General features: G+C 48.4%; 1 protein-coding gene across 1 annotated transcript in view; it reads right to left on the bottom strand.

Annotated features, from left to right (window-relative positions):
• Positions 1–3,671: 3,671 nt before the first annotated feature.
• Positions 3,672–14,360, bottom strand: part of LHPP (phospholysine phosphohistidine inorganic pyrophosphate phosphatase) — a gene marked incomplete at both ends in the record, with an annotated part of 68,146 nt that continues 57,457 nt past the window's right edge. Inside the window, one exon of the mRNA XM_079535412.1 lies at positions 3,672–3,762. Within this exon, the coding sequence (XP_079391538.1) occupies positions 3,672–3,762 (91 nt within the window). The remainder of the gene's footprint in view (positions 3,763–14,360) is intronic.

The following is a 14,360-nucleotide window of genomic DNA, read 5'->3' as shown; positions in this document are numbered from 1 at the left end:
TCCCAAGTTCTGCAAAAGCACAAAGGGAAAATGAAGTGATAGATCCCAATGGATCCCAACCCCTTCAGCAGGGGTCCAACACCCCACTGGGAGTCTGCAAGCCAGAAGAGGCTGAGAGCAGCCGACGCAGGTTTACCGATCCCTGCTGTTACGTTACTGCACTTTTCCTGCGGGGTTTTGGGCGTTCCCCCGTCCCATCCACTCATAGCTTTACGTCTGCTCGTGGCCGCGGTCAGCTCAGCTCCCTGCAGAGCGGTGCCGGGGCCTTCTCCTGTTGGGGAATCCTCCATCTCTCTTCAAGTGTCTCTCACTGTGTTGTTGAAAACAACCCACGTTGGCTGCACACCCCTCGTGGGAGGCCCGCAGCCCAGCGCTCTACGAGTCAAGGGCCTTTGGGACGTGGCGTCTGCCGGCCCGTATCCCCAGGAGCAACGCAACCATATTTTGGCTTTGAGTCTTCCTGATGTCCCAAACCCTCATAACAGCCCCGGGCTCCCGCAGAGCTCAGGGCACGCTTGCCTATGCACACGTGGGGCTGTAACAAGGGCTCTTTTCTCCCTCCAAGGGCTGCTACCTAGGACATGCTCACCCCATGCAGTAGGACGGTGACCGAGCGGCCGCCGGCTGTACCTGACACAGACGTAGCATACAGTTTACATACAGCACAACCCGTTTGCCTTACTAAAGATGCTTCTCCAATGAGTAATGGCCTTATACCGGGCACATTAGCTTAGACACAGACTGCAGTGACGGTTTGTAGGCCACAGTGGTGTTCTGTTGGGTGTTTCTCTGTTGGTTTCGTATGATTTCATGTACTTGTTTTCAGTTTGAGAAAGCCTTACTTAAAAAAAAAAAAAAAAAAAAAAAAAAAAAGAAAGAAAAAAAAATCTCTCTCTCTGTAGAGGTAAAACAGTTGTGGATTTATATATATATAAATATATATATAAATAAAAAAAAAATTAAAAATATTAAATATAATATAGTACGTGCCTCAGATCCAGGGGACATCCTGTTGATTGTAGTTAGATGCGGTGCGAGTTCCGTGAGATCCATTGCAGCCCAGGGGCTCCCAGGGCTCCACTGGTTGTTAGAGGACCTCCCTGGGGACCCCTGCAGCAAAGCCCTGCCAGAACGTGGTACTGCAGTGCAGGTGGAGGCCTTTGCTTGCAGCTCGCAGGCTTGTGGTTGTGAAGATGCCCGTGGCTTGTTGAAGGCTTGACCCAATCCGACAGCTTCAGGATGACAGCAGGCCGTGGCATCAGCAATAAGATTGCAGCATTAAAGAAATAAAGGGTTTGGATAGAGAAATGCTTAGCACCGGTAACACACGCACGTGTTTCGAGCCTGTTCTAAGGAAGATTACATCTTGGACAAAAAGATGGGAAGAAGTGTTTGTAACATAGATTGTAATTTTTTCACGTTATAGCATAGCCTCCTTGGCCAATACAGTTGTGTTTTCAGTGCTTTGTTTCAAAGCTCCTGGCTGAACAGGATAACAGACTGATGTAGGATATTCTAGGATTGTAGCAGTGCTTTACGGAGTTTTATGTTTTCGATGTGGAAGAAATCAAAAGAAGAGGATGGCCAAAAAAAAAAAAAAAAAAAATCAACAAAAAAAAAACACAACAAGAAAGAAATACGGCAACAACAACAAAAAGCCTTCTGAAGCTCTGCCCTGTCGTAGCAACGTCTCTGCACACTGCACAAGCGCAGAGGTTATGTGTGTGCCCGGGCCATTGCAGGTGGCCCCGGGGTGGGCAAGAAGACTGCTGACCTGTCCCCTCTCCATGACTTGATTGCACTAGAGCAGCTCAGTCTCAGGAAATTGCTTGTTACTTTTACTGTGTAAATAAAGCTTCCTGGTTCCATAGCCCTCGGCCCGGCCGGCGTCTCGCCTCTCTGTGCTCCCACGCGTCGCTGTGGGTCGGAGCTCTCGTGGTGGTAGGAGAGCTCATATGTGGAGCTGGGGGGGAGCTCTGTGCTCTGATGGTGCTCAGAGAGGCGATGGGGAATCACAGAGCTGAGTGCCAAGCAGTGTCTTTGCTTTCTTGTTTAAGGTCAGAGGTAATCGTAGAATCATAGAATTGCTCCGACCTTCAAAACCATCAAGTCCAACCACAACCTAATCACGCTACCCTAACTTTAACATCTAATGATGTCCCGTCCTTAAAGTATGAAGCTGAGCAAGGCAGGAAGCCCAGGTAAAGGCACACAGGGCCTCTGTTATCTGTGGAAGTCAGACAGTGTCCTACAGCCTGTGCTCTGGTCCTCACCTTCATTTATTTCTTAAACCAGAAAGCAGAACGGCTGCGTTTCCTGAAGTGAGCAAACAATCCAAAAAGTTTGTCTGCCTAACTTCAATCTGACCAACAGGCTTAGCAGAACAGAACAAAAAGGAAGAATTACAGGATAAAAAAGAAATCATCAGTGACCCACTGCAGCACTAATGCTGGACCGTGGCTTACAGCATCCTCCATATGTGTGTGGATGCATATGGAGCTGTAGACTTTGGCTGAACCACTACCCTGAGGGTAAAAGATAGAAAAACAGAACAAGAGACACCGCTAAGGTCACTTTCCCAGATGTAGTTTGTTTTATTGCACTTGAACTCCTAGCCCACATTCCCTCTCCTGTCCCCAAGGGGTGCAGCCTTTGCAACGCACCCGGTACAGAAACACAGAGCAGTGCATCGGTGCCTGGGGTCACCTTAGCTCTGTGGGCTGCTGGAAACCGAGCTGGAATTGTCATTTACTGCACTCAGACAGCAGTAGCTGGATGCAGGCAGCATGCTGTACATACACACACGTGCTCTTTGTGTTTAAATAACCTTTCTGTGGTCCCACAGGAGGCCAGAATCCACGTGGTCTCATTCCATTCCACTCTAAGGCACAAAGTCTTGCCTAAAATCCAAGGGGTGCAGAGCTGCTGACCGCACTTGAAAGCTTTTGACTTTAAAAGGTTGCAAACACAATGCAGAGGCAGTGACAGTGGGGAAGTCATCCCAAATCTGTAATTTTCTCTGTTTGGAGTGAGCAGCCCTGCCTGCTCACCAGGCTGCCCTGCAAAGGGAAGGAGGAACCATAGGCCCCTGTTGGAGATGTCCGCTTCAAACCCTTTGGGGGTGCTGATCCAATTGAACACAGCAACAACGGGATTAGATTCACAGGACCGTGTTTATTAAAGGGCACAACGACACAATTATTCCGTGATTTGTCACAGCATTCCTGAATCCCTGCCCTCTGACTCAGGGCAGTGCCAGAGAGGTGCTGGAAACCAGGATGGAAACACAACCACAGCCTTGCCCAGCATGCTCTGACAGTCCCACAGGGTTTTTGGGATGCCCATCGGATCCCATCAGTGCACTGTGGAAGCACACCAGTACCCAGCCAAACTCCACAGGATGTGACTGCTCTCCTTGCCCCTCAGAGTCATCCTCGTCCCTAAAGGGCTTTGCTGGCACGTGGATGGCACTGAGGGGAAGGAAGCTCAAAACGCACACAGGGGGTTTGGTGTTCCCTTTGTGGAGGTGAGTCTTGGTTTAGTCCCTTGGGTGAACAGTTCAGAAGCACGGATGTTCTGCACACCAGGGAGCCAGAGGATGGAGCAGCTGGTGGCCATGCCACATGCAAAGCACCATCCTGGCCCCTTAGCTCTCTGCAGCACCGTTGCTCCTACATCTGGCTGAGGATCGTGTCCACCGCTTCGGCCAGGTTGTTCACATAGGCATCAGGCTTCACCTGGGGGTGGTTTTCATCAGAGGGCCTGCAAAGGAGACAGAGGGGATGATGAGTGAGAGCAGCCTGCTTGCTGGGTCCTGCTGCTGCTGCCCACAGAGCTCGGCGGGGCTCAGGATCCAGATGGAGCCCTTGGCTGAGCCTGGGTCTCACTTGACTGCAAGCCTACGAACCTACAAAGTTATGCAAATAATTCCTCTCCCATGTTTTGGGTTTTGTTTTGTTTTGTTTTGTTTTGTTTTCTAGAAATAGGTAAGGAAAGGAAGAATCCACTTCTGACCTAGAAACAAGCAAGGTCTGCACACAGCTTTAGTGAGTGTGGAGGATGTGCTGGGGTTGAATTTTGCAAATCCAGTGGTGGTGGTTTCCATCAAAAAGAGCCAGACTTGTGGTCACCACCATCAGCACCCCGGAGCAGAGCAGCTCAAAGCCATGCTCACCAGGGATTTAACTGAAGATAGTGGCCTGCAGATGCACAATCCCATTTCACTGATTCAGCAGCATTTCTGGCTGGGAGAGGCAGAAAGAGCCTGGGTCAGTTTCCCAAACCTCGCAGCCCTGTTATGGCCCTGGGGCTGAGAAACCCAACAGCTGCTGAACAGAAAACATATGTATTTTATACGCTTAATGCCTTTCCTTTGGGAAAGACTTAGAGCCCTCATGTCCAGCTCCTGTCACTCTTGGCTCCTGTCAAGGCCATTTTCCCAGCAGGGAACGTGCATTTCCCATTGGATGCGTGGGTGGCAGAGATGATGATGATGAAGATGATGATGATGATGATGATTACTATTATTATTATTATTAATGATTTGCAGAAGGTGTTGAGCACTCGCCTGTCCAAGTACCAAGCTATTTCTCCAGTTGCAGCAGCGCACTCCCCAGGGCTATTTCCTCTCTGCTCGTTTCTCAGCTGCCCCTCACAACAGCAGAGCCCTTCTGTGGGTTTTGCATGCTAGAAAGCTGCACTGTGCAAGAGGAAAACTGAAAAATGCTCTCTGTGCTCCTGGGGTCACCTACACACGGCTCTGTGAGCAGCCTTTCATATTGCATAGAATCATAGAATCATGGAATGGCCTGATCTGAAAAGGACAGCAATGCTCATCTAGTTTGGACCCCCCTACTCTGTGCAGGGTCACCAACCACCAGCCCAGGCTGCCCAGAGACACATCCAGCTTGGAAATGGTGCTGCCTGGAAATGCTGCTGCCATTAAATCTTTTTATTTAAGAGGTGAAAGGTTATTCCACAGGTCTTTATTTCATTCTCCAAGTTCTACCTTGTTCCAGGGCTGAGGTGTGATAGGAGCCACAGTGAGGAGCATTTTTAGGTTCTCCTCAAGCAAAGAAGAGTTTTGATTGCTGAAGGCAAAGCGAGTTATAAAATACTGTGAAGAAAAACGTTAAAATACAAAGAGTAAAAATCCTGTGCACAGGACCTGTGAGTCTTTTATGACTACAGAAATGCCAGTATGGTAAAATACTTCTCTTTTTTTTGGCAACAATCCTTAATCTCAGTGGGGATTCAAAAAAAAAAAAGTAATGAACAAAACTTCTCTCCATCTTACACCTTGAAAAATATTTATTTCCTTTCTTATACACCCATGTGCTGGGAAGGGGTGGGCACAGAGATACGCAGATTTATCAGCTGGAACGGAACGAACAAGGGAACAAGGCTCTGATAATGCAACCCTTCCTGCAGATCAGGGCCAGGCCATGTGCATGCTGTTGCCTGGCTGCAGAAAGGACTATGGGCTGGACTGCATCATAGGGCAGAGTCCTGGAAGAACACACTCTTCCTTGCTTGTCCCAGGGCTGGGCCCCCATCAGTGCCATTCCTGGAGCTGTTTCATGTGGTCATTGCCTTGGTCTTGCAGGACACAGCTGTGAACACGTGGCCAAGCAGCTCTGGGTTTTTCCCTTGGCTCTTTTATGCATCTGTCAAAGGGAAACTGCGAGCAGTAATTCTCAAACAGCAATGCCAAGAAGCAATGCTCCAAATGCAGACAAACCAGGCTTGTTAGAAATGAGACAGAGAGGCTGTGCTATGGAACCATGGGGATCTGGTCACTGAGGGGCTGCAGAACGAACAGGGATGGTGGTGAGGGGCACTCCAGCCCCTTCTGGGGCTTCAGGCATTTCTCCAGCTGAAAACACCAAATCAGGAGTTTTGGTGCCCTTACATCTGCTCCAGCACTGATGGCTCCACAAGAACCCCCACCCAGGGCCTCCAGGGGTGGGTGGGAGCTGGAGGTTTGGCAGTACTCCTGTCCATCACGGCATCCCTGGGGCATGACCAGCCTCTTCCTCCCCCCAGCCTATGGGTCAGTGGTGCAGGAGCCCAGCAGCTCCCTATGGCCCAGGTGCCAGATCCCCCATGCATCCTGGACAGGTTGGTTCAGATCAGTGCTTCAGCTCCAAGGGAACAGCAGGAGCAGAGAGTTGGCTCCGCCATATCTCCTCTTCACACAGTCTCTTGGGGAGAAGACCTCCTGCATGGGAGCAAGGCTACCAGCAGACAGCTGGCTTCCTTCTGGTGAAGCACAGAGCCAAAGCCTGGATCACAGGCAGAGAAATTCTGCAGGGGGTCTTTCTCTGTCTGGGTCAGACTTCTCCAAGTTTTATAGGCCACTTTCCATAGGTATATTTCTGCAAACAGAAGTGTAAATGGAGGTAGCATTTAGGACTGGGATGGCCATGGGGGTGAAAGCAGCTCCATCACTCGGATCAACCCAAGGCCTGTACAAACTTGACTTTGGAGAGGAGCAGATGGGAACTGATCAACACACAATCGCTATCGTGGATCAAGATCAGCTTTTGTGTAGTCCTTTAAAAATAGGGGTGGGTAGGAAAAACAACAGGCAGGGCCAGAGCAAGGCACAAAAGTTAAGTGGAAAAAGACAAATGATCTTACATTCCAGTGTGCAAGGCTGCAGTCATTTGCTCTGTAGCGCTGCACATCCCACAATCACTGACCTTTCCAGCAAGACAGCAAGGAAAGATCACCCACCAAAGCTCCCTGTGTTTGCACAAGGAAGCTCTTTGTGTCACAACACAGAATTCCTGCTAACTCCCCAATTAAGCAGCATACACTCCTGCTGCATAAAATTAGATAAATAGATTAAAACCATTCCTCCTGACAACGTATTCTTCAGGGGCTCTTAGCACGGCTGTAAAATATGTGAGATGGAGTTTAACAAGATTTTCTTTATGAGGAATGTAAACAGACACTGTTAACCTTTGCTGGTGTCTTTGGACAGATGCAATAATTTCAGTCGGTGCTAGGAGTGAAACTCTCGCTTTCACTGAATGTGCAATTTAATCAGTTCAGCACTGAAAGCCTAAATAAATCACAGTGACTGACAGCACACCGACATGCAGCTGATGGATGTCTGTGCAGCACATTTCCTGGTGTTACGGTGGGAGCCAAACCAGCACGAGAGGCACCTGGTGAATGCACCGTGGGCTGGAACAGGTCCCAGAGCTTCAGGGGATGGTGTCTCATCCCTCATGTCACAGCTAGATGTCCCTCAGCATGGAAAGAGAGGATTTTCTGGTTCAGACGCCAGTTTTTAGAGAGCTGCTGCAATGGCTTGCATAGAATTATTGAATTACAGAGCCACTCAGGTTGGGAAAGACATCTAAGATTGCCAAACCCAACCCCAGCCCACCCCCACCATGCCCACTGCCCATGACCCTCAGTGCCACATCTCCACGGGTCTGGAACACCCCCAGGAACCGCGACCCCAGTGCAGCTCCTGTGCCTCTGCATTACCACGCTTTCTGAGAAAGTTTTTCCTAAAACCTGAGACTCCCCTGGCAGCACTTGAGGCCATCACCTCTCATCCTACCGCTGTTACCTGGGAGCAGAGGCTGATCCACACTTTGCCAAGGCCGCCTTTCAGGGAGCTGGGGAGAGCAATGAGGTCTTCCCTGAGCTTTCCTTTCTGCAGACAGAACCACCTGAGCTCCCTCAGCCACTCTGCATAAGACCTGAGTTGCAGACCCTCCACAGTTCTGTTGCCCTTCTCTGCACACGGTGCCTCACCTCAGTGTCTTTCTTGTGCTGAGGGGCCCAAAAAAGAACACAGCACTTGAGGTGCTTGCAGAGCTGGACAAAAAGTCCCAACCACAAGCCATGGAGCCAAGGATGCCTTCTGCATTGCCACAGCTGCTGTGCCATTCTCCCTGGCCAATCAGCTGCACAAGGAGCACAAGCCCATGCTGGAGACTTGCAGCAACCTCCATCTCTCTTACCTCCCAGAACTGTGCACAAAGCTAATTGTGTTTAATTGCAACTCATTGAAATTCAAGCATCCACCAACAGGTAGAAATTAACAGCCAAATTGTTTGCTAACATCTGAGGGAAGTCTGTGGGCTCGCCTCTTAATTGCTCCCATTTATGTAAAGCTGCTGCAGTTCTATCTGAGCAGAGTAAACCTGCTTAGGTACAGCACTTCTCTGGGCAGCATTGTGAAGAAGGTATTTGTAACTTCTGTGCAATATGTTGCTAGGCCAACTGATACAGCTAGAGAAAACAGATAGGTCTTCTGCAAATACAACCCCTTTGTCTGGTAGGGTAAATGGGAGCTGAGATTTATTGCTTTAACTCTGCTACCTACATCAGAGCACCTGTGCAGCTGTACCAAGGGACACCGTCCAGCAGCCAGACTTGCTAAAAAGCACACAAAGCACTGAGTTCTGCAAATCCTTCTAGAAATATTGCACTGAACAGACCCTAAACCGAGATCTCTTTAGACTCCCAGTGAGATGCAAACTGTGACCACCTGCACTAAACCCTGGGCCTGTCAGTAAGCCAGGGTGAGCTGCGGGATTGGCAGCTCTGCCACGTGGATGCACCCAGTGCTGCAGTGCAAGCACAACACAAATGGTTTCAATAACAGCAAGACTCCCTTTCCTCCTCGAAAGTTAAATGCATGTCTGCTGTTTGCTGAGGAAGTTTGAGTGCTGCCCCTGCTCTGCCAAAGCCTCCAGGCTAACAGGGTGTTTGCAAGCACCGTGAGACCCAGCCTGCCTGGATTAATTATTGGTGACCTGCGTGGTTCTGCCAAGTGACCTCACTCCATTCAGTAGAAAATCAATTTAAACGTCCCCAAGAAAGAATTTGGGCACAAACGTGTTCTTTGTGCATACCTACACACAGATGTGCATCTTTGATGCAAGCAGTGCACTGCTGTTGGAGGAGCTCAGTATTACCTGAAGGTGGCAAAGGCTGATTTCAAGGGCTGAGCTCACAGCTCAACATCTTACTCTGTTCAGTGGTTTTGAAGATCTTCTTCGGAGAGAATATTTAAGAGAATGTTTCACTGTATTTCTTTAATACATTCTTTGCATAATCCATGTTAAATGTGCAAAGTGACAGCAGTGTATCTCATCTGATGGCGCTCCCTGAATTGAACTGATGTGGGATACTTCTCAGAACCTGCCACTCCTTTGTAAACTTTGCTACAGTTATTCCAATTAAACAGTTAAATCACCATTTCCCACTGATTACTTGGAACTCTGCAACCTTTGCCACTGGCCGTTACAAAGGCAGGGATTGCATCCAAGTGAGGAAAAAGGCTGAGTGAGCACCACCAAGCTGTGATGTGGGCACACAGTTTCCCAAAGATGCAGCCCACAGCGCTGCAGCAGCTGCCCAAAGGGTTGGAGCACATCAGTGGTTCTGCTTTGGGCCTTCCTTAGCACCAAGAGGAACAGTGAGCCTTGTGCTGGGTGCCCACAGCCTCTGAATCACTGCACAGGGCCCATGTGGGGAGCAAAGTGTACAGAAAACAATGTGATCCTATGTAGGAAGGGGTCCTGGCATTTGGACAGGACGTGTTGGGGAGTGTGGGGCTGAAGGTGTCAAACCACATCTATCTGTGTTTGTGCTTAAGAATGGATTAGGGAAAGCACGCTAAGCCAGCAGTGTTAGTGTAAGGATTAAATCCCCAGCACTGCTGGCTCCCAGCCCTCTGCAGGTTTCCACCTACTTCCTTCCAGCTCCCAGTCCTGCTCCTCCTTCAGGTCAGACCAAACTTGCTTCAGTTCTTAGATATCAAAGCAATAAACGGCCACTTTTAATACAAAGGAAAACACAAGCAAGAGCAGCAGCTTTGAGGCTGCTTCACCTTCTTGGTCTCAGAGATTTTGCATTCATCCACTGAAACTATTTTCTTCCCTTCGCATCACCTTCAGGTGAAGACTAATCCTCTGGAGAACGAAAGAAAGACCCACAGTAGGGGTTTTAGCCGTGCAAGAGTTGCTTCTGTAACCTAACCTGCCTTGAAATGAAGTTTATTTACACAGCGAGCTCCATACCTTTGAGAAAAGCTGCTGCTTAAAATACTTCAAAGCGTGGCTTTGTGCTGGAGGTGGAGCAGCTCAGAAGGCTGCACTCTGCACAGACTGCTGAATTCTCACAAGGCATCTGAGGGTGGAGATATTTGTCTATGAAATAGAAAAAAAAATAAAGTAAAACAACCCTCAATCCTTTTCAAACTGCATCCAGGACAGCACAGAGAAATCCGTGCAGGGCGGATCAATCCTCCGTGCTGTTTTTTCCCAGTCAGCATTAAGCAGCAGCTTGAAATGCAGGCTTAGTTTGTGTGGTATGTGGGCATAAATGTGAAATAAAGGTGTTTCTGAAGCAGACCACTCAGGCCCTCATGTGGAAAGGACTTTCTAGATCATAACGAGAGAGTCTTCATCTTCATTAAGTAAAACATTAAAGGAAATGTTTTAACTTAAAGCACTATACATTAATGCTTGGCAGTGTAAGGGGTTTAATTGCCTGTTGCTTTCCCACCATAAATTATGGCCTGCAGCTAATGGGAAACCTTCCCCCAGCTCTGTTGGTGCACCTCGCTCCCATTTCATGCCTTCACTCTGGATGGAAGCAGAAGGGCACCATGGAGTTGCCCAGAGTTCATAGAAATGGGAAAGTTTGGAGAAGGCAACAAGAATTTAAGCATCTCAGAGTAGCTCATTACACAGGCAGTGCTCTGCACGTTTGTAGTTGTGTCCATGTGAGTGGAATAACTGGCTGCTATGGGTTAAAGATGCCCCATAGTGACCCAGCATTACACATTCAGACAGCAGGTAGCCATTGCCACTCTTTGTTTGCCACTGAACAATGCCCACATCAAATACACGTGGCTGTATCTATCTACCTATGTAGATATATATGTCATTTCTCATTATTGCTTGCACTAAGTGACCCCAAACTGCCTGTGCAACCCTGTCTAGTGTCTCCTGTAAGGTCAAAAAAAGCAGCACCAGTATGAAGGAGGTCCTGAATGCCCCTGCAGGGCTGATCCATCCCCACTGGGATCACTTGTCAGAGTACCAGTGCTCACACCCGGGGTCACCAAGGCCCTTCCTCTGCTCCTGGTAGCAGCCAGCATGAGGGCCCAGAGCCATCACTGCCCCAAGGACGTGCTCAGCCTGGACACTGAGCTCCCTCTTGGCTGTGACATCTGGCACTCCAAACAGAAAGAGGTCAGAAGATTCATAGAGTTCTATAACCATGGGCTTGTAGGATGGCTTGGGTTGGAAGGGACCTCAAAGATCATCCTGTTCCAACCCCCTGCTGTGGGCACAGCTGCCGACCACTAAATCAGGCACCAGCTCAGGCTGCCCCATCCAGCCTGGCCTTTGGCACATCCAGGGATGGGGCAACCACAACTTCTCTGGGCTTCCACTCACACTGTCTAATTAATTGGTACCTTTGCAGTTGTCTTCTAGGGCCAGAAGGGAGACACACATCACCCAGCCTGACCTCCTACCTGCTGCATGCCATGAACATCACCTGGTAACCCCTCTGTGGAGTCCCACAACACGTGTTGGCCAGCAGTCCTCTTTCCACAAAGAAAGAACCTATCAGCAATTGGAGATTTTACCATTGCCCTTGGCAGTGTGTGCTGATGCTAAAGTCCTGCCAACATTTGTACCTCATTCCTAAGTTCTTTCACTACCACCTCCAGTTGCTGGCTGCGCTAATGCTGGATTAAGGACCCCTCCCATTCCCTGCTTCTTCTTCCCATGACAGTGCTTAGCCACTGTAATCAAATCCCCATCTTCTTTATAACAAACTAAACAGATTGAGAGTCTCAAAGGGAAGGCATTTCCTCTGACCTTACAGTCACATCTGTGTCTCCCTTCTACGTCCCCTTGTGCTTTCTAATTCCTTTTAAATATCACTGCTGAGAAGAGCATCACGTGCCCCCACAACACAAACCTGACATCCAAGGAACGTGTTTTCCTTCCCACCCCTCAAATTCCAGCCCTGACTCCTAGCAAATTCCACCAGCCAGCTTCATTGCTCTATAAAATCAGACGTGAAATCCTTTCATGGGCCATAGGAAAGAGAAAATCTCAAAGAAGAGCACTAACGTGACCCAGGCGAAGCTGCAAAAACCCAGTGGGAAGAAAAAGTGCTGATGGCCCAGGCATACTTCTGCTGCAAAACCTAACAAAATATTGATTCAGCTTCCAAAAAGGAGGCTAAGATCCATGGGCTCTGCAGATCTCCAAACCTGCACGTCTCCCAGCTGCCACCCACACGACCCTTTGCTTCCATTGTGCTGCAAGGAGTCATTTTCAGACTTACGGAGAGCTGCATCTGAAGTAAAAACAAAGTAAAGGCATATCTATATCTTAAAATAACCCTCTGAAGTCACCAGGTGAATGAGCTGAGATTTCCCTGATATTTAGGAGGCCGCTAGGTTGCTGTTGGCTCTTCTACACATAAGCATTTTTCTGTGCTCTGCACCTAACTACAGCACTTTTCCTACCAAACCTCTCTTCTATTCTCCTTTTCGCCCAATTTAACATCTCTAAAATAAACTCTGGGCTAATGTGGACGTCAGGCTTTCATAATTATCCTGCTTTCAGCATAGAGACACTATATGCCATTTCTCCTTTGGTATTGCTTTGCCACAGCCCTGTACTCGGGGCCACACTTTTGATATGGACTCTCATGTGATTTGGTTAGTAGTTACATAGGCTTGATGACTCATTAATATTAGTAATAAATAAAGCCAAGTAAAGGTCTCCCATTGGCATTGCCAGGGGAACTGTGGCTCCTCTGCTGTCCTTCACAGCATGCAGCGCCAGCAAGGTGAAGAAGGATTATTTACAGGAGAAGAAAATTGGTTGGCTGGAGACCAGTTCAACATGAGCCAATTTTAAAATCTTAGAGAACAAGAGGCAAAAAGGCCTGAAGTAAAAACAGGCAGAGAGCAGCTCTCTCTGTAGTGCCACCGGTCTTAACGCTGGTTATACAACGTGTGGGCTAGTCTGCAAAATTAAAATTACAAAGCGTAACTATGGATTAATTGCTAGAGGGAATCCATAAACTCTGACTTTGGAAGACATCTGCCTGGATCCTGGCTCCGGGGGCTCCGATAGCTTTCTAACTCTGCTTAGTTGTTTCTCTGGTCTCCATCAAACCCATGCTTTGATGAAGTTCCTACTGTCATGGCAGTAGAGGAAGAACTTTCCATCCAGCCCTTAACTACTTACAGTTCTTAAAGCTGTCTCTGCCTCAGTCACCGGAATCTGATTTTAAATCAGATTTTTTTTCAGGCAGTTGAATGGGCTGCCCAGGGAGCTGGTGGAGTCAGCGACCCTGGAGGTGTTCAGGAACGTCTGGATTTTGTGCTGAGGGACGTGGTTTAGTGAGAACTATTGCTGGTAGGTGGATGGTTGGACTGGATGATCTTGTAGGTCTTTTCCAACCTTGTGTTTCTATGACTCTGTGAAATCTGCAGCCTCTGCTTGCATCCTATGGCAGTTTTTACAGGTCAGCACACCAACCCCAGATTAGGACTTGTGGTGCTTTCACAGCTAACCCAATGAGCAATGCTCAGAGAATATTCGAGATGTGGAAATTACAAGAAAACAAATAACATGAGGAAGGACCTGCAAAACGTTTAGTCAACATTTACGCAGAATATCACAGAATCATGAGAGTTGTTTGAGTTGGAAGGGACCCTTAACAGACATCTGGCCCAAACGGCTCCACAATGAACAGGGACACCCACAGTGTCACAGACAGGCAGTCCACCCATCAGATCCATACCTTTTCAGTTTGGAGAGAAGGATGTCACGCGAACCACATCAAAGGCTTCCCTGAAGTCCAGACAGATGACATCAGTGGCTCTTCCCTTGCCCACTGATGCAGTTACACCATCATAGAAAGCAACAAGGTTGGTCAGGCAACACCTGCCCTTGGAGTACGCCAGGGTTGTTACGTAATTAGCAGCAGACAGTAATAAATACTATGGTGAAACCGTGCTGATTTCCCCACTCGGCTGAGGACAACGTGCTGATATAGCCAAGCCTTCAATCAATACTAATGCAATCATGGAGTGCTGCTGCAGCACAGGGCAGCAGAGGTGACACCATTCTTAGACAAGTGCAACGCCTCTGCAAAAAGTAGGCCCCAATTACACGATCCCTAATTAGCTTTCCAGTGCTAATTTGATTTTATTTTTTTCATTTCCTGTTGTATCAAACCACTGCTATGTTCCACTCTGAAAATACTCCAGGGATTAGCAGAATGGTCTCAGTGCAAACTGAGCCCCAAACCTGTGACAGGTGACAGACTCGTGAGAACGTGCTTTG

This window comes from Tetrao urogallus, assembly GCF_951394365.1.
Source record: "Tetrao urogallus genome assembly, chromosome: 5".
Classification (NCBI taxonomy): Eukaryota; Metazoa; Chordata; class Aves; order Galliformes; family Phasianidae; genus Tetrao; species Tetrao urogallus.
Note: the sequence above shows the minus strand (reverse complement) of the source record. Positions and strands in the feature narration are given on the sequence as shown.